This window comes from Xyrauchen texanus, chromosome 11, assembly GCF_025860055.1.
Source record: "Xyrauchen texanus isolate HMW12.3.18 chromosome 11, RBS_HiC_50CHRs, whole genome shotgun sequence".
NCBI classification, from domain to species: domain Eukaryota; kingdom Metazoa; phylum Chordata; class Actinopteri; order Cypriniformes; family Catostomidae; genus Xyrauchen; species Xyrauchen texanus.
This window is the reverse complement of record NC_068286.1, coordinates 5784608-5812131: the sequence shown is the minus strand read 5'-3', so window position 1 is coordinate 5812131 and position 27524 is coordinate 5784608. Positions and strand designations below refer to the sequence as shown.

The window sequence follows — 27524 nt, the reverse complement described above, 5'->3', positions numbered from 1 at the left end:
GCAAGTCCTCTATGGGGCACTTGCCCTAATGATTTGGTATGAAAACAAAACAGGCAAACGACTAAAGGAAAGGTATAAAAAATTATGAGGGAGAGAGAGAGCACTTAATAAACGTGTCCGACAGCGTCCTTCATCCCAACATATGAAAATAAATACAACTAAATTACATCTATGGTACAAAAATACGCTGAAACAAACAAAACATTAGAAAACCTAAGTGAAGATTTGCTGTTAGCCAGAAATGTCACAGAGTGAAAATAACACTCGCATCCACTCATATCATTCGCTATGAAGAATACTGGCAGTTTCCAAAATGTTCACTGGATCAGGAACAAACAGGATGGGACTGAAACCATAGCAACTCGTCTCTATGGAAACATCCACATGATAGATGTTTTCCAGTGGTTTTGTGTCATTTCAGGACATTTTTTCAATTCACATTTAAATTTCTGTCATCCAACAATTCACACACAATTACTGTCACTCAACTTTTTTCTCGGGCTGTGACGCGTCACAAACAGAAGGCATTGCATATGTACATTACACTTGGGGTGGTTTCGGGGTCAGGGGTCATTCACACTGGTATTGCATGGCTCAGTTGCACATAAAATGAGTCTGTGATCTGACTTGTTATTGATTCCAAACACAGACGACACGCATCCATACGATTTCCACAGCAATGGAGACAGGACTGTAACTTTTCGATGTACAAAATCATACTAAATGTAACGATAATGGTAAAAAGAGATAGAGAGTTTGTATTTACATCTTCTGGAATAGTCCAACATTACTCCAACTATTATAAGTTAACTCTTTTTGTTATGAAGTGAGGGATAGTGGTTGAGTTATCTTTCTCTGTGCTGGGTGAGAAAGACATACCTGTTGATCGATACAGTAAATGTGAAACGCCACCCAAATCGAGTCCTTAAACATTGTCCTTAACGGTTGAATCGGTTTTGGAGAGAGTAAAAAGTTCAAAGTGGTCCTTTTCAGCAAGGCAGAGGTGAGGAATTAAGGACAAGATGATAAACATCATATTTGGGTAGGTTTCACTCCGTCGGTGGGTAGATTTGTGGGTGAATCTCACGAAAACATGTCCAGGTTGCATTTCACCGCAAAATTAAAAAAAAAAAAATGTTTTGGGTCAAGAAACTTGTTTTAGGGCCATTGCAAATGTTCGCATTATGACATTATTTTCATGACAATTTAGCAATTTGTCTCTGTAATGTATACGGGTGTATTTGTGTGTGTGTGTGTGTGTGTGGGGGTCATCAATCTCACAATACGACACTTCTTGTACAACAAGTACTACCATGGAGTAAATACTTAAAAATGTAGATAATTTTTTGTTTCGTATTACATTAACGGTAATAACATTTGGGGGGGGGGCTTAATTGTTATGAAAATGCCATGATGCAAAATAAATTGACAACAAATACTACCATGACAAACTTTTAAAATGTAAATGTCTTTTTGCTTTTGTATTACAGTAAAGACAATTTGAAAAAAATCACATTACCGTAAATCACATTTAGGAGGAAAATATGCTCAATTTTAATGAAAATTAAAACTTGTGCAGAAAATACTACCATGATGTAAACACTTTAAAATGTAGATTACTGTATTTTGTTTCATATTACAGTAATATTTTTTTTTTCAGATTACGGTAATGACAATTTAGGGGAAATGTGCTTAACTGTTATGAAAATAATGTCACAATGTCAAAATCTTGTACAACAAATACTACCACGACAATGTTTAAACACTTTTTTTGATTCGTATTACAGTAAAGACAATGAGATTTTTTTCACATTACGGTAATGAGAAATTAGGGGGAAAATGTGCTCAATTGTCATGAAAATAATGTCACAATGTCAAAAATCTTGCACAACAAATGAAATAAATACTTAAAAAAAATTTAATTCTCTTTTGTTTCATATTAAAGTGTTCATGTCACGGTATTTGTCATTTAGCATTGACATTTTTATGACATTTAGGCACACTTTCCCTCAAATTCTCATTATTGTAATATGAAACAAACAATTAATTGAAATGTTACAGTAATGACAATTAAAAAAAATTACGTTATGGTCATGAAAATTTGCTCAGTTGTCTCTAAAATTTCAAATGCAAAAAAATATATAACAAATATTTATTTGACATAAATAATTAAACATTTAGTTGACATTTGTTTCGTATTGCAGTAATGAGATTTTTTCACATTACGGTAATGAGAATTTAGGGGGAAATGTGCTTAATTGTTATGAAAATATTGTCACAATGCAAAAACTCTTGTACAACAAATACTACCACGACAATGTTTAAACACTTTTTTTGATTCGTATTACAGTAAAGACAATGAGATTTTTTTCACATTACGGTAATGAGAATTTAGGGGGAAAATGTGCTCAATTGTCACGAAAATGTCACAATGCATAAATTATTTTACAACAAATACTACCATGACAAAGTTTTTTACATTTAAATGACTTTTGTTTCATATTACAGTAATGAGAATGTGGTATTGTTCACATTACTGTAATGAGAATTTGAGGGGAACATGTGCTTTATTTTCATGAAAATCATGTCATAAATGTGATCGAATAATGACATTATGTCTTTCTAGTGATTTAGGGAGAAACACGGGGACGTGCTCTTGCCAGGTTTCGTGAGATTCACTCTTGTGCTCTGAATTGCCTGAGAGAGCTTACAGTAACGGCAGTTTGTTGTACAGTTGTGTATTTGTAACTTAAACCTTCATATCAGAGTGTAAGCATAAAAAAAATAAACCAAATATTAACACTAGAGTCCTTTGATAGACTTTCCCGCTCTATCTTTACGTTTGACTTCTTATCGAAAGTATCGATAAAGATCAAAACCCTCCAACAATGTGTGTAACATAAAAATCAACTAAATGTAATTTGTGAGCCTCACAGGAACAGAACTAGCGCTGCTTCTAATAACCCTAACTACATGTCTGTCCATCTGTCTGACAGATGAGATCCACACACATAAGGCAACATTTTTGGTTTGTTCCCAACAACGGCTCTTAAACAAGTGCAAAATAAAAAATAAAATCAGGTCGTCATTAACAATACTGATCATTTTACCGAAAAACACTGTCCATGATCTGTAAACAAGCTGACAGTGAACAAGACTTTTAAATGTGGGTCAACTTGCTCAAGACACACCCAACTGTGCAAAACCCCCTTTTAAAGTCCCACATCAAGAAATAACCCCCCCCCAAAAAAAACCACAAACAAACAGAAAGCAGTAAAAATAACTTGCTATGTTTATCAGTAATGAATGCGAGGGGGTAGAGAGAGGGGAGGCTCTTTCTAGCATTGCTACACAGGTTCCGTCGTTGATGACATCACTCCCTCCCGCTGGCTGAATAAGAGAACTGTGGGAAATGTGGTCTCCGTTCGCTATCGGCTGAGTCCATCCCGTCCTCATCATCTGCAGGGTGAGACAGAGAAAGACGATCAGTTAAAAATGTCCATGCAAGCTTGATTAATGCATTATGCACTGATGCTAATGTAAACACTTTCCACTCCAGAATGTTCATTTTTTATTTAGATTTCTATAATGTTATGCAGCCCACCAATAACATTAGACCAGCGTCAGGAACGCCCACTACCGACGAACAATACAGCGACCCGGTGACCTCCAGTGATAAAATCACTGTCTGTGTGAACGGGACTCAACGCTATCCACCGACAACAGATTGAATTGTCCGTTTGCTCTAAATGAAAATTTAATTTCCTAGCGATAGCAGAAAAAAGGTGTTCACTGATTTTCACAGTGATATTCTCAATACAGAGAGGAAAAAAGCATCTCTTACATTGTGTACGGCTCAGACCTGAATGTAACTTCCTCTTCCTGTGCCATGAGAAAGTGTCTATGGGAAAATAGAGAGCGGGAGGGAAAACAGCACACTCACATTTCTCTGGAGGAGTGATGGTGATGGTTTGTGCTGTGAACTCCTCGTCAAAATACCTGGTGTCAGTTTCAGACGATACCTGCGGCATGAATGGCGGTACGAGCTACAGAAGGGATGAAAGAGAAATCAAACATCAAAAACAATGGTTTCATTTGGTTAACTAATGATATTACAATTATATATTCCAATAAAATAAAACTGTGAAGTGAAAGTGAATAAATAATAATGTGTAAAATCGTATAAATGTACAATATACACAACTACAGAAATGTTTACTAATGTATATACAGTATTTATACATAACTATACAAATGTATATATATATACAGTGAGGAAAATAAGTATTTGAACACCCTGCTATTTTGCAAGTTCTCCCACTTGGAAATCATGGAGGGGTCTGAAATTGTCATCGTAGGTGCATGTCCACTGTGAGAGACATAATCTAAAAAAAAATCCAGAAATCACAATGTATGATTTTTTAACTATTTATTTGTATGATATAGCTGCAAATAAGTATTTGAACACCTGTCTATCAGCTAGAATTCTGACCCTCAAAGACCTGTTAGTCTGCCTTTAAAATGTCCACCTCCACTCCATTTATTATCCTAAATTAGATGCACCTGTTTGAGGTCGATAGCTGCATAAAGACACCTGTCCACCCCATACAATCAGTAAGAATCCAACTACTAACATGACCAAGACCAAAGAGCTGTCCAAAGACACTAGAGACAAAATTGTACACCTCCACAAGGCTGGAAAGGGCTACGGGGAAATTGCCAAGCAGCTTGGTGAAAAAAGGTCCACTGTTGGAGCAATCATTAGAAAATAGAAGGAGCTAAACATGACTGTCAATCTCCCTCGGACTGGGGCTCCATGCAAGATCTCACCTTGTGGGGTCTCAATGATCCTAAGAAAGGTGAGAAATCAGCCCAGAACTACACGGGAGGAGCTGGTCAATGACCTGAAAAGAGCTGGGACCACCGTTTCCAAGGTTACTGTTGGTAATACACTAAGACGTCATGGTTTGAAATCATGCATGGCATGGAAGGTTCCCCTGCTTAAACCAGCACATGTCAAGGCCCGTCTTAAGTTTGCCAATGACCATTTGGATGATCCAGAGGAGTCATGAGAGAAAGTCATGTGGTCAGATGAGACCAAAATATAACTTTTTGGTCATAATTCCACTAACCGTGTTTGGAGGAAGAAGAATGATGAGTACCATCCCAAGAACACCATCCCTACTGTGACGCATGGGGGTGGTAGCATCATGCTTTGGGGGTGTTTTTCTGCACATGGGACAGGGCAACTGCACTGTATTAAGGAGAGGATGACCGGGGCCATGTATTGCGAGATTTTGGGGAACAACCTCCTTCCCTCAGTTAGAGCATTGAAGATGGGTCGAGGCTGGGGCTTCCAACATGACAATGACCCAAAGCACACAGCCAGGATAACCAAGGAGTGGCTCTGTAAGAAGCATATCAAGGTTCTGGCGTGGCCTAGCCAGTCTCCAGACCTAAACCCAATAGAGAATCTTTGGAGGGAGCTCAAACTCCGTGTTTCTCAGCGACAGCCCAGAAACCTGACTGATCTAGAGAAGATCTGTGTGGAGGAGTGGGCCAAAATCCCTCCTGCAGTGTGTGCAAACCTGGTGAAAATCTACAGGAAACGTTTGACCTCTGTAATTGCAAACAAAGGCTACTGTACCAAATATTAACATTGATTTTCTCAGGTGTTCAAATACTTATTTGCAGCTGTATCATACAAATAAATAGTTAAAAAATCATACATTGTGATTTCTGGATTTTTTTTTTTAGATTATGTCTCTCACAGTGGACATGCACCTACGATGACAATTTCAGACCCCTCCATGATTTCTAAGTGGGAGAACTTGCAAAATAGCAGGGTGTTCAAATACTTATTTTCCTCACTGTATATACCTAGCAGCACAAATGAAAACAAATGTATATACACAAATGCATATGTATTAATAAATTAGAAACATCAAACTGCCAAAAGTTTGAAATAATGTACAGATTTTGCTCTTATGGAAAGAAATTGGTACTTTTATTCACCAAAGTGTCATTCAACTGATCACAGTGTATAATCAGGACATTAATAATGTGAAACTTTACTATCACAATTTGAATTTTTTCTTTGTTTTTCACAACTTCTTAAACTACTTCATAAATTACTCATTAATAATCCTCCACATGCAGCAATGACTTTGCAGATCCTTGTTATTCTAGCGGTCAGTTTGTCCAGATACTCAGGTGACCTTTGACCCCACACTTCCTGTAGCACTTGACCTTTCACCCCACACTTCCTGTAGCACTTGCCATAGATGTGTCTGTCTTGTCGGGCACTTCTCACACACTTACAGTCTAGCTGATCCCACAAAAGCTCAATGGGGTTCAGATCCGTAACACTCTTTTCCAATTATCTGTTGTCCAATGTCTGTGTTTCTTTGCCCACTCGAACCTTTTCTTTTTGTTTTTCTGTTTCAAAAGTGTCTTTTTCTTTGCAATTCTTCCCATAAGTCCTCCTGAGTCTTCTCTTTACTGTTGTACATGAAACTGGTGTTGAGCGGGTAGAATTCAATGAAGCTGTCAGCAGAGGACATGTGAGGCGTCTATTTCTCAAACTAGAGACTCTGATGTACTTATCCTCTTGTTTAGTTGCACATCTGGTCTTCCACATCTCTTTCTGTCCTTGTTAGAGACAGTTGTGCTTTATCTTTGAAGACTGTAGTGACACCTTTGGATGAAATCTGCAGTTTTTTGGCAATTTCAAGCATTTTATCGCCTTCATTCCTCAAGTTTCTATAGAAAGCTGTTTCATTTTTGCTGTTGACCTAATATTGACCTTAAGATATGCCAGTCTATTGCATACTGTGGCAACTCGAAAACAAACACAAACACAAAGACAATGTTAAACTTCATTTAATGAACCAAATATCTTTCAAATGTGTTTGATATAATGCCAAGTGATTTTCTAGTATCAATTGATCAATTTATCATGATTACTCGAGGATAAGGTGTTGGAGTGATGCTGCTGTCTAGATTTGATGAAAAATGACTTTCTTAAAAAATCCACTTTGGTGAATTAAAATACCAATTTCCTTCTGAAACAGCTAAATCTGTACATGTATGTGGCAGGGCGGAGGGCGGGCCGGGTCGTGATCCTATACTCCCGGTCCCGTATTAGGCTAATCAAGCCTCCGTGAGGGATAAAGGTCGACTGCAGAGGATCGCGCGGGAGAGAGAGATCGTTTCCGGACATGTCCATCATATGTGTTTTTGTCTTTTGTTTAAGTTGTTAATTAAAATATTATTTACATTGTCAAGCTGGTTCTCGCCTCCTCCTTTCCCTTGAACTACGTTACAATGTACAACTGTACAAATCAGTATATGTATATAAACCTGTACAATTTTATTTGTGTATACTTTAACTGTACAAATGTCAACAACTGTATATATGTATTGTATAAATAGCTGTACAAATGCAAATATGTTTACACAAATGTACAAATGATAGATACTGTAACTCTACAAATGTAAACAAACATATACAGTTCAAGAAAAATGTAAACACACTGTATGTATACCTAACTATATAAATGCATAGAAATGTCTGTAAATGTATGCATAACCGGTGGCTCTAGTTTAAATGTTGTACAGCAGTAATCAGGCATTCTCAATGGACACCTTCTCTCAGTCCATCTGCACTATGGTTTATGGGTTAAATATACATGCGTCAGATGACATTGGCTGTTGCATCAAACCTTGTTGTTCTTTCACTGTTTCACATCATCCGAGTTAGAGCTTGCTAAGTTAAAAATAGTGCAATCTTTGCTACATGGGAGATGGGACAGGATGGTCGAATTGACAAATAACCAATTAGTGATTAAGGCATACTTGTTGGTTATTTGTGTGTGTGTGTTTATTTTTCCGTTAATATTTAAGACAATATCTTTTGATATTGTCTTAAATATCACCTGTTTGATGAGTTGTCCCAGTGCCCTGCTTGATCAGATAAATAAAGATACCTGTGATAACGGGTAATCTAAGATACGGTCCTCAGTTGTACCTTTTTGTCATAGACGTCCTGCCAGTCCACTGCCGTGAAGAAACTGTGCCTCATGATTTCTTTAGCATCATCCGGTCCTCCTCCGAGCCTTCGGAGAATAAACCAGCAGTTTAAAACTCATGTACAGATCACATTACCCAAAAACACATTCAGTATTGAAAGAATGATTATGTCACTGATTTGACTGCATTTCATTGGTGACTTTTAAATGTCAATACATGAGAAAGAGGGAACCTCTCTCATTCTGAACCATACACAAATACACTGACCTCTTGTTGGGATCTTTTATGAGTAGTCCAGACAGTAAAGACTTGGCATCAGCAGAGAGGGTTCTGGGGAATTTGATCTCCTCCATCAGAATCAGTTCAAACAGCTTCTCATGGTCCTGAAGACAGATGCGCATCAGAATAAATGAGATAAATCATTTGTGTCAGTAATGAAGACAATCAAATAATACCTGATGCAAAAAAGTCTTGTTAATATTCCAAATATGACTTTCAAGATTCACAAAATTTACCCTCTAGATGAATCACTGTTGATGTAGTATATCGTACCTGATTGTAAAAGGGCAGGCGTCCACACATCATCTCATACATAACGACTCCAAGACCCCACCAATCCACCGCTCTCCCGTAATCATTGTCCTCCAATACCTGACCAACAATCAATCAGTCAATCACAATACCTGATCAATAATTAGTCAATAACATTACCCTCCAATATTTGATCAATAATTGATCACAATTTTCTCCAATACTTAATCAATAATGAATCAGCCAATCACATTACCCTCAAATACCTGATCAATAATCAGACACAATAAATACCCTTCAATATCTGATCAATAATCAATCACAATAAATACCCTCCAATACCTGATCAATAATCAGACACAATAAATACCCTTCAATATCTGATCAATAATCAGACACAATAAATACCCTTCAATATCTGATCAATAATCAATCACAATAAATACCCTCCAATACCTGATCAATAATCAATCACAATAAATACCCTTCAAAATCTGATCAATAATCAATCACAATAAATACCCTCCAATACCTGATCAATAATCAGACACAATAAATACCCTTCAATATCTGATCAATAATCAGACACAATAAATACCCTTCAATATCTGATCAATAATCAGACACAATAAATACCCTTCAATATCTGATCAATAATCAGACACAATAAATACCCTTCAATATCTGATCAATAATCAGACACAATAAATACCCTTCAAAATCTGATCAATAATCAGACACAATAAATACCCTTCAATATCTGATCAATAATCAGACACAATAAATAACCTTCAAAATCTGATCAATAATCAGACACAATAAATACCCTTCAATATCTGATCAATAATCAGACACAATAAATACCCTTCAATATCTGATCAATAATCAGACACAATAAATACCCTTCAAAATCTGATCAATAATCAGACACAATAAATACCCTTCAATATCTGATCAATAATCAGACACAATAAATACCCTTCAATATCTGATCAATAATCAGACACAATAAATACCCTTCAATATCTGATCAATAATCAGACACAATAAATACCCTTCAATATCTGATCAATAATCAGACACAATAAATACCCTTCAAAATCTGATCAATAATCAGACACAATAAATACCCTTCAATATCTGATCAATAATCAGACACAATAAATACCCTTCAATACCTGATCAATAATCAGACACAATAAATACCCTTCAATACCTGATCAATAATCAGACACAATAAATACCCTTCAATATCTGATCAATAATCAGACACAATAAATACCCTTCAATATCTGATCAATAATCAATCACAATAAATACCCTCCAATACCTGATCAATAATCAATCACAATAAATACCCTTCAAAATCTGATCAATAATCAATCACAATAAATACCCTCCAATACCTGATCAATAATCAGACACAATAAATACCCTTCAATATCTGATCAATAATCAGACACAATAAATACCCTTCAATATCTGATCAATAATCAGACACAATAAATACCCTCCAATACCTGATCAATAATCAGACACAATAAATACCCTTCAATATCTGATCAATAATCAGACACAATAAATACCCTTCAAAATCTGATCAATAATCAGACACAATAAATACCCTTCAATATCTGATCAATAATCAGACACAATAAATACCCTTCAAAATCTGATCAATAATCAGACACAATAAATACCCTTCAATATCTGATCAATAATCAATCACAATAAATACCCTTCAAAATCTGATCAATAATCAGACACAATAAATACCCTTCAAAATCTGATCAATAATCAGACACAATAAATACCCTTCAATACCTGATCAATAATCAGACACAATAAATACCCTTCAATATCTGATCAATAATCAATCACAATAAATACCCTTCAATATCTGATCAATAATCAATCACAATAAATACCCTTCAATATCTGATCAATAATCAGACACAATAAATACCCTTCAATATCTGATCAATAATCAATCACAATAAATACCCTTCAATATCTGATCAATAATCAGACACAATAAATACCCTTCAATATCTGATCAATAATCAGACACAATAAATACCCTTCAAAATCTGATCAATAATCAGACACAATAAATACCCTTCAATATCTGATCAATAATCAGACACAATAAATACCCTTCAAAATCTGATCAATAATCAGACACAATAAATACCCTTCAATATCTGATCAATAATCAGACACAATAAATACCCTTCAATATCTGATCAATAATCAGACACAATAAATACCCTTCAAAATCTGATCAATAATCAGACACAATAAATACCCTTCAAAATCTGATCAATAATCAGACACAATAAATACCCTTCAATATCTGATCAATAATCAATCACAATAAATACCCTCCAATACCTGATCAATAATCAGACACAATAAATACCCTTCAATACCTGATCAATAATCAGACACAATAAATACCCTCCAATATCTGATCAATAATCAATCACAATAAATACCCTCCAATACCTGATCAATAATCAGACACAATAAATACCCTCCAATATCTGATCAATAATCAATCACAATAAATACCCTCCAATACCTGATCAATAATCAGACACAATAAATACCCTTCAATATCTGATCAATAATCAATCACAATAAATACCCTTCAATATCTGATCAATACTCAGACACAATAAATACCCTTCAATATCTGATCAATAATCAATCACAATAAATACCCTTCAATATCTGATCAATAATCAGACACAATAAATACCCTTCAAAATCTGATCAATAATCAATCACAATAAATACCCTTCAATATCTGATCAATAATCAGACACAATAAATACCCTTCAAAATCTGATCAATAATCAATCACAATAAATACCCTTCAATATCTGATCAATAATCAGACACAATAAATACCCTTCAATATCTGATCAATAATCAGACACAATAAATACCCTCCAATACCTGATCAATAATCAGACACAATAAATACCCTTCAATATCTGATCAATAATCAATCACAATAAATACCCTTCAATATCTGATCAATACTCAGACACAATAAATACCCTTCAATATCTGATCAATAATCAATCACAATAAATACCCTTCAATATCTGATCAATAATCAGACACAATAAATACCCTTCAAAATCTGATCAATAATCAATCACAATAAATACCCTTCAATATCTGATCAATAATCAGACACAATAAATACCCTTCAAAATCTGATCAATAATCAATCACAATAAATACCCTTCAATATCTGATCAATAATCAGACACAATAAATACCCTTCAAAATCTGATCAATAATCAATCACAATAAATACCCTTCAATATCTGATCAATAATCAGACACAATAAATACCCTTCAATATCTGATCAATAATCAGACACAATAAATACCCTTCAATATCTGATCAATAATCAGTCATATTACTTTCCAATATCTGTTCCATAATCACTTCCATGATCCTTCAACACCTGATCGAAAACATCAAACTGTCTTCAAGTACATGATTCATTACTAATTTCAGTAATCAATTAATCAGATGTCATGCCTTGTCTGAGGTCAACCAATGAACTCATGGGGTGGGTGTATGACTCAAAAGATGGAAAAACATCCTGGCATGTGATTACATCATACAGTTACTGCATGACCATTATATCACCATGCTATGCGTCATCACTGTTACAGTATCCCAAAGCAATAACATCATTTATTATACAGTATATGCAAAACATTGACTATCATTTAAAATGATCTTCAAGAATGGACAGAAGGTCCCCATTTAATGTATGTCATTAGTATGTATTAGTATGTAATTACTCCAATTATTTGCTCAGTCATGTCTCTACACCAGTTGTGTGTCTATTTTTGTGCAGATGATAAAAAGGCTCAGCTAAAGAGTGACCCTGTTCCTGCTAACCTTTTGGCAATGACAGAATATTAAATTAACATTTATATTAAATGTATATTAGTATTTCCTGTGCTGTGTCTAAAGAGATAAAGCAATATACCTCGGGTGCTAGATACTCTGGAGTCCCACAGAATGTTTTCATGGTGGCTGCGTCTGTAATTCCCTCCTTACAAAGACCGAAATCAGTGATCTTTATGTGACCGTCTTTATCCAACATCAGGTTTTCCAGCTAAAAAAACACATGCACACATTTTTGTTTTCTCAGGATCAGCTAATAATGTTGAAAATTAATATTAAACTGTGTGTTTTGTTTACCTTCAAGTCACGGTAAACAATCTTTGCAGAGTGCAAGTAATCTAATGCAGAGACAATCTCGGCACCATAGAAACGGGTTCTATCCTCTGAAAACACACGTTCTCTCGACAAATGAAAAAATAACTGCAACAAAAATGAAATAAGAGAGTTCTCACAATTCACAAATCCAAAATCAAAATGTACAGCTCAGCAACATCTATTACACAATATATCATTGAGAAGTTCAGAAGGAGAAAATCTGAAGTTTAAAAGAAAAACGTTGTGGTATTCTTCATTAAGTTCGTTAAGTTTGAAGTGCAAAAGATTGAAACAACGTTTGAAACACTGAAAGAAAGTTCCAAATAAAGATCCAAACCTGAAAACGTTTGTTTGAAAGAAAAAGATTAAAAGAAAGAGTGACGTTTGAAAGAAAAGTTGAAAAGATTTATTATTAAACATTTAAAACAAAGTTGAATGTTTGAAAATTCAACATTTTAAAAGAAAGAAAAAGTTCAAAAGAAAATTTGAAAGAAAGTTAAAAAGAATGTTCGAAAGAAGTAAATTCAAAAGTTTAAAAGAATGTTTGAAAGAAAGAAAGAAAATTCAAAAGTTTAAAAGAATGTTTGAAAGAAAGAAAGAAAATTCAAAAGTTTAAAAGAATGTTTGAAAGAAAGAAAGAAAATTCAAAAGTTTAAAAGAATGTTTGAAAGAAAGAAAATTCAAAAGTTTAAAAGAATGTTTGAAAGAAAGAAAGAAAATTCAAAAGTTTAAAAGAATGTTTGAAAGAAAGAAAATTCAAAAGTTTAAAAGAATGTTTGAAAGAAAGAAAATTCAAAAGTTTAAAAGAATGTTTGAAAGAAAGAAAATTCAAAAGTTTAAAAGAATGTTTGAAAGAAAGAAAATTCAAAAGTTTAAAAGAATGTTTGAAAGAAAGAAAATTCAAAAGTTTAAAAGAATGTTTGAAAGAAAGAAAATTCAAAAGTTTAAAAGAATGTTTGAAAGAAAGAAAAGAAAAAGTTCAAAGAAGTTTAAGAAAGAATGTTTGAAAGAAAGAAAGAAAATTCAAAAGTTTAAAAGAATGTTTGAAAGAAAGAAAATTCAAAAGTTTAAAAGAATGTTCGAAAGAAAGAAAATTCAAAAGTTTAAAAGAATGTTTGAAAGAAAGAAAATTCAAAAGTTTAAAAGAATGTTTGAAAGAAAGAAAATTCAAAAGTTTAAAAGAATGTTTGAAAGAAAGAAAATTCAAAAGTTTAAAAGAATGTTTGAAAGAAAGAAAATTCAAAAGTTTAAAAGAATGTTTGAAAGAAAGAAAATTCAAAAGTTTAAAAGAATGTTTGAAAGAAAGAAAATTCAAAAGTTTAAAAGAAAGAATGTTCGAAATAAAGAATATTTTTACAAAGGATGTTCAAAAAGAAAGAAAATTTGAAAGTAAAAAAAAAAAGTTATAAAGATTGAAAGAAAATGTTTGAAACAAGGAAAGTTTAAAAAAGGTTTAAAAAGAATGTTCGTTCGAGGGTGGGTTTGAAAAATATTTAAACTTTGAAAGAAATAAAGTATGAAATAAAGTTCAAAAGAAAGTTTGAAAAAATAAAATTTCAAAGAATGTCCAAAAGAAAGTTTAAAAGAGTCTATTCGGAAAAACTTTTTGAAAGAAAGTTGTAAAGAAAGAAAGATTTACCTCTCCTCCATTCACATACTCCATAACAAAACATAAACGATCCTTCGTCTGAAACGAGTACTTCAGCGACTGTAGAAAAAAAGAGCAAATATTACAAATTTTACTTTCAATAAAAAAATTTGTTAATAAATGATGGGTAGCAAACAAGGATTCTGTTTGGCTCTAATATTGAGGAAAGTGTGTTTGAATAAATGTGAAGATATTGTATTGACACTCACAGTTAAAAACGGATGCCTGGTGTTTTTCAACACTCTGCTCTCTGTAAGCGTATGAGCCACTTCATCCTGAGAGACAGAAAGTGTTTATATCAGGTATAATACATCACATCATGTCTCAGTACAGTCAGTTCTCAGAACATCGGGTCTCGTACCTTAGCAATAATAACCTCCTTTTTCAGGATCTTCATTGCGTAATATGTGCCGCTCGCTTTCTCTCTGACCAGAATCACTTTCCCAAATGTGCCTTTGCCCAGTAACTTCAGATAGTCAAAATCATTCATTGTCTGTTGAAGAAAAATACATTCGAATGACCAGCATGTATATATATATATACTATATTACCATCTAACTCTCTTTTTCTATCTCTAACTCATTCACAACCTTTCGTTTGTGATGACTGGTTGACGTGTCCATCTCTTCCTCATTGACGTTTTCGATCTGGGATATGGGGCTACACAGAATTCCTTCCTCTTCCTGTTTGGCGAGCTTGTCCGCCACCATCTGAATGGCCTCCACCCACTCATCCCTTGTTACCAGGGCAACAAAAGCGCAATCAGGAGCAGCGAAAGACAGGCCGATTATTTGTCCGATTTGTTTTCTGCATTTTGTTTTTGAGTGAATTCAGTATATAAGTATTTTTTGCAAATTTGTTGTAAATAACGTGTAAAATAAGCTTAATTTTGTGGATGTCTTAAATAATGCTTAAATAAATAAGTCATTTAGACATTGGTCAAAGCATTTAAGCCATTAAATTAAAGTAACGTTTTCTGATGTAACAAAAATAAGAACTAAGTTTGACTTGATCTGGACTATTCAGTCATGCGATGACATCGGCTCGATGTGTCGCACCTCTCGTCGGGCGTGTCCACGTGGAAGGTGCGTTCGATCACAGTGGTCCACTGCAGACACCTGATGATGAAGGTGTTGGGCTTCGGTCTCTCCGTCTTCATCAATTGACACTCTAATAGCGAAACAGTGAAAAAGAGGAAGGGAAATAGTGAGATAAACAAAAGGGGCAACACATAGTCTATGCTTGGAATAGCAAACTACTGTACTACTATAACTATATCTGCAGTATGTATTCAGCGAGTGGTGTACAATTATCATCTTGGAAAGTGAGCCAATGCTATTGTTAATAATGAGCCTATGCTACTGTCTGAAACCTTTATCATTGCATCATTTATTCTCTTTCACATACTATATGTGAAAAATAGTAGGCAGTATAAATATAGTATATAATATAGTATACTGCACAGTAAGTAGCAAGCATTCCATTCCAAAGCCAGAGATGCATGCATGTTGTTGTGATGGTATGATGATGTCACCATCTTAAATTACTGAGTTCAACTTTCCTTTGATTGTTGTCATGGATCTGAATAGCAGATGAAATACAGAGAGAGAAAGAGAGAGAGACACTAACTGGCCACAGAGAAGTTGTTGAGTGGATATGCCAGATCAGCATCCTGTGGCTTCTCTTTATATCCAATAAATGATCCATCCGTCTTTAACAGGAAGTACCGCGGTCGCCAGTTCTTAATGTATTCACCTGTTGAACAGAACAAAACCAGACTATCAGGCACACTTATACACACACAGAGGAACATAAATGAGTGTTCAACTTTGGGCAATTCAGCACTGAGGAATTCTAGGAAGTAAAGTCTTGTTAAAACATTTTTCATACTTTTACAAAAAAAATAAAACATTGTCTGCTAACAACCATATATTTACATGCATAAGAGGAGATTTGAGTCATTTTTGTAATTGTTTCCTGAAAGTCATGAAAATTTCCATCATAGTGTGATTTCCAGCAGATCTCAAATTCTTTATTGTGCTTCACAGAATTAGGTGCTGGAAATGACATTTTTAAACGTTTTGATATAAAGTGGCCGACTCCTTTGTCTAGCTGAGGGTAATTTCATAGCTAACATTTTATACACCCTGAATACACACAAGTAAGTAATATTTTCACAGTTTTTGTGCAATTTGGCAAAATTACAGCTTGGAATGATGCAAAATAAAAATAATCTGCTCACAAGTTATATTTACCTAGTTAATTGATTTTTGTTATTATTTTACGCCAACCTTTAAAAAAAATTTGGGTGTGGCAAAACTGTCGTAATTTTTTTTAAATATCCACAAATTTCCCACTATAAATATTGAAATGGTTTATGTATATTTCACTGTTTGTTTAGATGATCAAAAAATGGTCTGCACTTATATAGTGCCTTTTTAACCTTAACGGTATTCAAAGCGCTTTACACTGCGTCCCATTCACCCATTCACACACACATTCATAAACACATTCATACACCAATGGCGGCAGAGCTGCTATATAAGGTGCTTGCCTGCCATTGGGAGCAACTTGGGGTTCAGTGTCTTGCCAAAGGACACTTCGGTATGTGGAGTCGTGTGTGCCGGGAATCAAACCACCAACCCTGCGATTAGTGGACAACCCGCTCTATGACCTGAGCCACAGCCGCCCCAATGAGCCACAGCCGCCCCAAGCCACAGCTAATTTCACTTAAATACTTTTGAAGAAGATAATGTACAGAGATTATCCTCTTCGCATTGGGGACCTGATCACCCTGTCGGGTTTATTTTGCAATTACAACTGGCTGACTGTACATTATCCCACTTATTACATGGCTACTTATCAAATAAATAAATATATGAACATAAAATATTGATTTGCTTTGAAATTACGTGAGAAGAAATACACAGCTGATGAACAGCTGAAATCCACCTCCGATTTGCGTCATTCCTTTGATGTTTACTTTGCAATTTATGCATCTTATAACACGACGACTTGTCAAATAAATAAATATATTCACATGAAATACTGATTTGAGTTGAAATTATTTTATTAGCTAACTTGTAGAGATCGTACAGTGAGCCAAGAAGCAGGAACGATGGCTTGCAATACCACGATGAGCTGTCTGATATGTGGATTTGCAGTTGTTACTGAGCAATATCAGACCACTAGATGGCGCCAATGACTGATCAGAATTAAGTATTCCAGAGAGCCGTGTAATAATTAACTATATCATATTACATACTATTTTTGTTTTTATGATTATACTATAATATATAGAGTATTACATACAGTATACCTGTATATAATTACATGATTACAAACCATTTAACCATTTTATCATACAATTCAATGTATACATCATATAACCATTATTACAAGAAAACTCTGTTTATATCTTTCACTACATGTTGTCTTATGAACAACAGATCCAATGAACATTGCACAGCATAACACAATTTAGACATCATTATAGTTCTTGGTTTCAAATAGTAGAAACGGATAGTAGACCTGGAATGCTGTAATTGAGTTTTCACAATTAGTTATCTGATTAATATCTGATTAGTTGCAATTAAAAAAATAAAAGTCCACACCTGAGGAAGCACAGCCATTTAAAGACTAGATTTTTCCCATTTTAAAGAAATTGTGTGTGGTGTTTGCCTGATGTAATATCAAGGTCTCACCTCTCTTCTGCACCCAGCCCTCTTTCACCACATTCTGGTCATTCATGTTGGCACTGAGGTCAAAGTTCAAGGGTCAGGGGGTGAGCCCAGTGCTCTACTTCCTGCTTGTTGTTTTGTCCTCTTCTCTTGCTCTCCCTTACGTTCGCTTCACTCTGGTCTTCTTTTCTCACACACTTCTCCTGCCACTATGTGATGTAATGTCTCTTCACTTTCACTCTCTCTCTCTGTCTCTTGGGACCCTCAGTGGTGACTCAGCCTGGAAGGAAACAACAAAAAAGAGAGAACACACACACATGGATCATTCTCTTCCGCTTCTCCCCCTATCCCACACACACTTTCAAGAGAAATAAAGTCATTGTTAGGAGCAGAGAAACATTTCCCGCCTCTTCCCTTCTTGTGGCCTTCTCTTCCTTTCTCACACTGGATGCTGAAGCTATGAATGACTCTAAACCATAAGATGAATAAAGTCATGTAAGCTGTTTTAGCGTACCTGCTCTCTAAAATTTAAGGAATTAGAACATAAGAATCAATCTTAAACCCTACAATCAAATGTGTAACCTTAGAATGATCTCAGAATCAATCTTAGAACCCTTGAAATCAATCTTAAACCCTATAATCAAACACAGAACCTTAGAAAACACTCAGAATCAATCTTAGAACCCTTGAAATCAATCTTAACCCCTATAATCAAACGCAGAACCTTAGAAAACACTCAGAATCAATCTTAGAACCCTTGAAATCAATCTTAAAACCCTATAATCAAACGCAGAACCTTAGAAAACACTCAGAATCAATCTTAGAACCCTTGAAATCAATCTTAAAACCCTATAATCAAACGCAGAACCTTAGAAAACACTCAGAATCAATCTTAGAACCCTTGAAATCAATCAAACCCTATAACAACGCCTAGAAACTCAGAATCAATCTTAGAACCCTTGAAATCAATCTTAAAACCCTATAATCAAACGCAGAACCTTAGAAAACACTCAGAATCAATCTTAGAACCCTTGAAATCAATCTTAAAACCCTATAATCAAACGCAGAACCTTAGAAAACACTCAGAATCAATCTTAGAACCCTTGAAATCAATCTTAAAACCCTATAATCAAACGCAGAACCTTAGAAAAACCTCAGAATCAATCTTAGAACCCTTGAAATCAATCTTAAAACCCTATAATCAAACGCAGAACCTTAGAAAACCTTCAGAATCAATCTTAAAACCCTATAATCAAATTTAGGACCTTACCAAAGGGAATCATCTCAAGAGATTCTAGAACCCTAAAATCAAACTCCAAAATTTACAAGAAATCTTAGAAACCCACAATCAACCTTTAAACCATACAATCATAAAATCAACCTTAGAATTTCAAAAACACCCATAGAAAGCCAGAGTGGATCTTGACATTTTCCGTTTAATTATATTAGACCTTTAGAATTAAAGTTGAACCTCAGAATCAACCTTAGAACCTTATTTGACTCATACACAGAACCTTAGAGTTGACCTTAGAATGTAAAAATGATCAACCGATCTTGGAACCTCATAATCATCATTAGTGTCATGATCCCTTGTTGTCTGTCCCGTGTTTTCTGTTTCACTGATCACGTTCCATGTCACGTTTTCCTTGTTGTCCGCCCCGTGTTTCACTTGTCTATTGTCAAGCACTACATTTCCCATAGTTCCCTGCCTTCATCACTGCCCATGCACTTCATTGTTCTCACCTGTATGTCATTTAGTCATTAGTGTGTCTGTGTATATAAACCCTGTTTGTTCTCCATTCCCTTGTCTATCGTTGATGTTTGTGGACGCCTGTTTCCTTGGTCGTTATATGTTTATCCTAGTTGTTAAAACTCCTCCTGTGTTTTTGGTTTATTTCCCCATTGCGGGTATTTCCTTTGTTTTGGTTTCGTCTGTTTAAGTTTTCTCCGTGTTAATAAAGTTGCACTGCGATTAGATCCTGTCTCCACGTCTGCCTTCATCTGCATGCAAGCAGTTAGAATGAAACTGACGTCTCTGAAGAACAAAAATGGGGTTTACCAATCAGTGGCCGTTTTCAAACCAGGATGGGCATTTTTCAACCTTCTAATCAAAATAGGGAACCTCTATGTGAGCTCAGACTTCGTTGAGGTGAGGAAGGTATTGGGAACGATCACTTAAATTGAGCAAATTAAGTAAAGTGGTTGAAAAATTATTCGTTGAGGGGTAAAAAGAAGTTCTAAACAGTCGAGCAATGGTATACTGTTTCCAAACATTCAGACATCCGGCACACTGATGTGGGAGCAGGCATTTAGAAGTACATTTACATATGAGGATCCTACATGTAAAACCTGTGTTCAAATTGTGCCAGAGAGTCTTTATGCCTCATTCTGAGTAGAATTCACATGAGGTCAGTAAAAGAAGCTGTTTTAACCACTCGATGATGATTAAAGTAATATATATGCAGTAAAAAAAATTTACATTATGAATTCATGACGTTGATGATAGAGGCATATCTTACTTTAGACAGATGTGTGAATTTGCCGCAGGTGACACATGAGTGAATGGGCACTTGAAAGCATAGGAAAAGATTTGATTCCTTTAGTATCAAAGGCAGAGGATGAATCTCAGTTGCCATCACGTCTGAGACCGTCAATCCGCGCATCTTATCACGTGGCTTGTTGAGCACGTTACCATGGAGACATAGTGCATGTGGAGACTTCATACTATTCTCCGCCGCATCTACGCACAACTCGCCACGTGCCCCACCGAGAGCGAGAACCACATTATAGTGACCACGAGGAGGTTACCCCATGTGACTCTACCCTCCCTAGCAACCAGGCCAATAGGTTGATTAGGAAGACTGACTGGAGTCACTCAGCACACCCTGTATTCAAACTTGCGACTCCAGTTGTGGAAGTCAGCGTCTGTACTTGCTGAGCTACTCAGGCCCTGTAACCCAGATATTTGCTTTTTTGAAAGAAAAAGAGGGCAAGTCAAAATTAATGTGCGGTATCAATATTTATCCTAAATAGTCTATTCTCTTTTTGTCTGACTTCAAGGTTCTTTGTTTGATTACAGGGTTGGAAGATTGATTCTAAGTACACATCTCTGGCTAGGATAATCCTTGCTAAGAAAGGAACTGGTGTGTGGGGAAACAGGCTCCTTTCACAGCCATTTTATATTTAAACATCTATCTGCATCTAGTAACTACTGTGTGTATTCATGAGGCATCATTATCTACAATCTCCTTTGTCAAATTAACAATCCATGAAATCACACACAGCAACATGCTGAGATGGAAAAAGAGAAATTACAAATAAGGAAAATGAAAGGGGAAAAATGATCCCCAGGATCATTGCACACTTGTGTTATGGCATCTGTCCCAATACAGTAAATCATTATCGTGCATTTAGGATAGCAGGAAAGTAAAGATCCACATATATTAAGCCATATTCACTGGGTTCTGACATGGTAAACTGTCATGAGAATGAGAAATTGTAAAAATGGATCTGCCCATATAGCACACGCACATCTCCGAGAGGTCTGTTTTAGATCTGGAATGCATCACATTCTAATTAACATCTGATAAACATCTGAAAAACATCAACAACAACAAACAATCTAAACCTCAAATGTCTGCTGAATGTCTTAATGACATCCGAGAGGAAACGTCATGTAGATGTATTGCAGATGAACAAACAACCTAAAAAATATGTCGTCCAGAAGATGACACACATCAAATAAACATCAGGATGTCGTACGTGACAAGTGCTATCAGGGTCCTGACTATCACACCTGGAGTCGCAAGTTCGAATCCAGGGTGTGCTGAGTGACTCCAGTCTGGTCTCCTAAGCAACCAAATTGGCCCGGTTGCTAGGGAGGGTAGAGTCACATGGGGTAACCTCCTTGTAGTTGCTATAATGTGGTTCTCGCTCTCGGTGGGGCGCTTGGGGAGTTAAGTGTGGATGCTGCGGAGAATAGCGTGAAGCCTCCACACGCTCTATGTCTCCATGGTAATGCACTCAACAAGCCACGTTATAAGATGCCAGATTGATGGTCTCAGACGCAATCTGGAGGCAACTGAGATTCGTCCTCCGCCACCCGGATTGAGGCGTGTCACTACAACAACAACAATTTACATTTATATAACACTTTTCTAGGCACTCAAAGCACTTTACATAGTATAGGGGGAATCTCCTCAACCACCACCAGTGTGCAGCATCCACCTGGATGATGCGACGGCAGCCATAGTGCACCAGAACGCCCACCACACACGGAGGAGATGGTAGAGTGATGTAGCCAATTTAGGGATGGAGATTATTAGGAGGAGGCCATGATAGATAGGGGCAATGGGGGAATTTGGCTAGGACACCAGGGTTAAACCCCTACTCTTTACGAGAAGTGCCCTAGGGATTTTTAATGACCACAGAGAGTCAGGACCTCTGTTTAACGTCCCATCCGAAAGATGGTGCTTTTTTTACAGTATAGTGTCCCCGTCACTATACTGGGGCATTAGGACCCACACAGACCGTAGGGTGAGCACCATCAACCTTGGTTTTCCCCAGGAGGTCTCCCATCCAGGTACTGGCCAGGCTCAACCCTGCTTAGCTTAAGGTGGGCAACCAGGCAATAGCTGCAGGGTGATATGACTACGCCACAACGAGGATTTAAGAGCACATTGGGAATTGGGCATTCCAAATTGGGACAACAAAAAAGAAAATCTAATATTTTAACGATTGTTAGCCGATGTTAATTAGACCGTGATGCTTACCAGATGAAAAGATCTAAAACAGACATCTCGGAGATGAACGGGCGTCACTCAGAAGCCAAATTAGACACGGAAAGATAATGTTCTATATAATATATTATAGATAATGTTGATAATGTACTCATCCTCAAAAACCATAAACAAAACCATATGCAAGGGCAAATAAAATACAATCCTGCAGATTACATTAAATCTGAGTTTTAATTGTAGCGGGTTAATCATCTATTTTCTGCTGTCAGAATAGACATTTAGAAACAAAAATAGTAAATTTTCCAATTCAGCACAATGTCTTGTTATGGGGTCAGGGGCGTATATTCTGGGGGGGATGGGTACCTGGGTACCCCCCACCCCGTACCCCCAATAATAAAAACAAGCAAGTACCCCCCACGGAAACATATAGATGCTTAACGCTGCAACCTCCCCAATGTTCAAGACTAATCTACGCCCTTGAGTGCGTTTACTAGTAATATCAACACATGTCAATGTTACCATAGATTTTAAGGACATTTTTGTGAACTTTTGTATGCTAAACAATCTTCTGCTGCAAAATCTGGGCCCTGAAGGCAAAAACAGCTGGAAAATCAGTGCTCTAAACAATGGTATTGTTTTGTTGTCAGTAACCCATCAGGCCACCCAAAAATTAGGTGTGTAAACAACCTACCGGTCCGCACAATCTCATGCACCTTTCCTCACATACACAAGCATGCTGTAAAAACGCATCAGTGTCCTGCTTGTGTCACATTTGTTATAATTCTACGAGTTAATTCCTGTCGTTAAGAATGTGCAGTAAACACAATGAAGCAGAGGCTTTTGTGTCCAAGGGCTTGTGGTGTCATATTGAGCTGCTGTTATATAATCCATCGCCATAATAATAAATACAATACAGCACACTGACAGCTCGCCATAGGGAAGCATGAACAAATAGAACAAATGTGCATAATAATACAGTGCATGCACAAACAATACAAAAGCACGCATTTAAAGTGAGTGTTGGAGGATGTGCAATGTGTGCGCTCTCTATTTGCGCGTGGAATGCGTAAAATGGAGGACGCGCATCAATAATAGCATGCAGAATGTGGTTTTAATGTGTTTATTATGGCATATTATGATGGTTTGTGTCAATATCGCTTTACATCTGTGAAGAAGCGCGTAGTTAAAGCTGTATATGTCCAGCAGCATCACGAGCAAGGCCGAGTGGCATCCCCGCCCGGCGGCCAGTGATGCTCCAGCGCGGATGCTTGGCCTTGCCCGTGATGCTCGGAGATGGAGGAAAAATAAACAGCACGGAACGCGCGTTACCTGGCAGACGCTCCGCCAGACGGGGGTATCGGTTCCACGCCAGTCCGGTAAGAGACGAACCCAAACCAGCACGCAGATGCTGTCGCCGCCGCCGGTCGGTCATGAGGAGAACGGAGGCACGCGCGCCCGTGATGTGGCCATCATCTTCGTCTACTGCTGCTGTGTTACCCCGGTGAACCGAATGACCCTGTATGAATGGCGTAACCCGATGCAGAAAGCGCGGTGACGGCGCACCCCGTCTCCTGCATGCGAATGTACACGAATCCTACTACGGTGAAGGTTTGGTTGTTCATATTCATGAGATAAGCTTCGACATTGGAGGGTTACCAGGTTAACGTAAGCGGGAGGTAATTAATATTCATAACTTAGGCGTTTACCTTTAAAACCGAGCAAGTAAAGTCAGTTAGCATACAAATGCTACCCATATCCAAGTGGTTCCAAATAAAAGAAAATGACAGGATGTAGATCTGATTTGAGATCAAACCAATCAAAAGTAGGAAACGTAAATACTTTATTAATCATTTTTAATTCTATACAGGTAAAGACTAAAACAGTCCATAAAATTAGGAGTTATATGGCAGAATATAACATTTCGCCACTTATTCTATAATCAATTCAGAATGTAATTCAGCATTAAAATGTTACCAAGTACTTATACATATATTCACAATACAAGCATTTAACATTGGAAGACGAGCAAGCAAGCATCAGTTGACCTAATTAATATTTACAGTGTTGGGTACGTTACTCTAAAAAAGTATTTACGTACAAACTACTAATTACATCTTCTACAGTGTAATTACATTAGTGTAGTTATTCTGTCTGAAAAGGAATTGCATTACTTATTACTAAACTGTTCTTTTAATTCTTTCAAATAAATAATAAACAAACCTAATAAATTATTCATGAACTGGCCAAAGAATTTAAGGGGGCGGCGTTAATTTAGAAAACATATATTTTAACATTAGAGATTACATTTCGATTTTAAATTTGCTATAGTTTTATATAGAATTGTTCTATAGTCTATACAGTAATTAACACAATTATATCAGAAGTAACTGTAATTAAATTACTGAAAAATTTATAGTAATCCCTTACTTTTTTTTTATTAATTTATTTTTATTAAAAAGTAATTTAATTACAGTAATTAATAACTTAGTAATGCTTTACACCCAACACTGAATATTTTGAACGCAAGCTTTCGCTATTGGAAGGTTAGCGAGAAACGTCCGCTTGAAGTCATTAATATTAATGAGCTGAACCTTCGCACTAGTGGGATTCGTAATTTGGTCTCCCGCACCATCCATTCAGCCACTGGGACGGAGGAGGAAACCTCAAGACGTCACACCGGGTCCCGTTTTTATCGGACCCACCCCCCCAAAAGACAGACACACACACACACACACACACACACACACACACACACACACACACTTCCTGGCTTTGTCGTTCTCCAGGCTTTTGATGGTGTGTTTTTAAATGATAAATGCTTCATCTACCTCTCACCAACTCGTAAAAGACCTCCAATAATAACACAGATCCATAAAATGACGATGACAATAATATTCACCAGTTAATATGAGTGTCCCCCACCTCCATCCCGGGACAGAATGGGGATTTGGGTCCCTTTGTCTCTTTTTTAATGAATGCACCCCATCCCACAATGAAAACAAAGGACACAAAAGAATAATACTAGCACTAAGACTAAACCTACTCTTTGCACAACCACCACTACCACCAATCTATTAAAGCCACAACATCTGAGAGTAATTTGCATAGACACATTTGATATATATATTATAAGACAGACTGCACGTGGAGCGCATACACTGAAGTACGAGCATTCCACTGATAAAGTTGCAGTATGTCTCCCTCTTGTGTTCAGGACACAAAACTGATACCCCTTATGAAATATGACTGATTAGTGAACAGAGTTTTAAACGCATTATCATCTCAGATTCACAGGCAGGCATAGATGTACAAGTTCAGTTCAACTGAATGAATCTGAATGATCTACAACTGATCTGCCATTGTGATTGATTTGATGAGGCTTGAATCCTGCAGGGAGCACCGATGTATCTGAATCAGGCCGTTCCTGCTTTGGCCGATGGGAGGCCTGTGTCAGATTTCTCTGCTCAGGTAACAGGTTGTCTATCTATTACTCTCATATGCACAGAGGACAGAAGGACGGTGAGTTTCAGTCACACAAATTGCAAATGAATCTACCTGCTGACTGAAAACAACAGGCAAGACAGCTTGTGATTTTACCTTTGGTTTTCAGGCAGAGATTTCACCTTTGCATGTGTCATTATTTGGATGCAAATGACCAGGTGTAGTCTGACTGCTCAGCACTGATTCAGTCTGCAAAACAACATCTCCACAAAAACAAGAGATGCGACAGACAGACAGATCTGTTTTCATTAACACATAATCATAATCATGTGAATGATGTTCAGCGTTGGGTGTAATCCATTATTCATTACTGTAAATAAATTACTTTTTTATTGAGAAAAAAGTATTTAGAACAATTCTATATAAACACAATTACTTTTCAGACAGAGTAATTACACTGTAGAGTATGTAACTAGTAGTCAGTAATTAATTACTTTTTTAGAGTAACTTACCCAACACTGGTTATGTTTTTGTCAAGGGTTTCAGTACATGATGGCTGGGTCAGGTGTGGCTCTCAGATTACATGCATTTAAAACCACAGAGGGCACAAATCAACAACCAAAACACACTCTATCTCTCACTCTCACTCGCTCTCTCTATCTCTCACTCTCACTCGCTCTCTCTATCTCTCACTCTCACTCGCTCTCTCTATCTCTCACTCTCTCTCTCACTCTCACTCTCTCACTCTCTCTCTCTCTCTCTCTCTCTCTCTCTCTCTACTCTCACTCTCTCTCTCTCTCTCTCTCTCTCTCTCTGTTCAAATTGTGTTTGTTTAATCAAATACATACTGTACAGCTTTAATCAAATGAAGATATAATACTTATCAACAATATATATACATATATCCTTATATATCATATATACTGTATATATAATATGTATATATGCAATAAGTTTAACAGAGCTCTCGTTTCAGGGGGACTTTTATTTTGAAAGATTTTTAACTTTCTTCCTGTTTGTGAAGTGTTCATTACATCAAGCTTCCTGCAACTCTCAAGCTAAAATCTCTAAATAACAGAGAAAGTTCATTTCAGAGTTCACAGCCGTCTGTACACTAAAAACACTGATCTGTGACTACTATTGGACACACTGCATGAAAATCAAGCATTAAAAAGCAAGTGTGTTGCTTTTGTGTT

General features: G+C 36.4%; 1 protein-coding gene across 2 annotated transcripts; it reads right to left on the bottom strand.

Moving 5' to 3' along the window:
- akt3b (v-akt murine thymoma viral oncogene homolog 3b) lies at window positions 1-26976 on the bottom strand. 2 transcript variants are annotated; one of them, XM_052137905.1, is made up of 16 exons: window positions 26841-26976; window positions 26485-26627; window positions 18173-18428; window positions 16098-16223; window positions 15527-15638; window positions 15059-15203; window positions 14830-14961; window positions 14678-14743; window positions 14460-14528; window positions 12803-12925; window positions 12588-12716; window positions 8584-8682; window positions 8299-8414; window positions 8030-8117; window positions 3944-4046; window positions 1-3459 (listed from the first exon to the last, which is right to left on the bottom strand). In XM_052137905.1, exons 3-16 carry the CDS (start codon window positions 18216-18218, stop codon window positions 3374-3376), a joined length of 1440 nt encoding a protein of 479 aa, XP_051993865.1. In that variant the 5' UTR covers window positions 18219-18428; window positions 26485-26627; window positions 26841-26976; the 3' UTR covers window positions 1-3373. The 2 variants fall into 2 exon arrangements, with proteins under 2 accessions (XP_051993865.1, XP_051993864.1); XM_052137904.1 differs by lacking the exons at window positions 26485-26627; window positions 26841-26976 and adding an exon at window positions 24217-24454.
- Window positions 26977-27524: the final 548 nt, after the last annotated feature.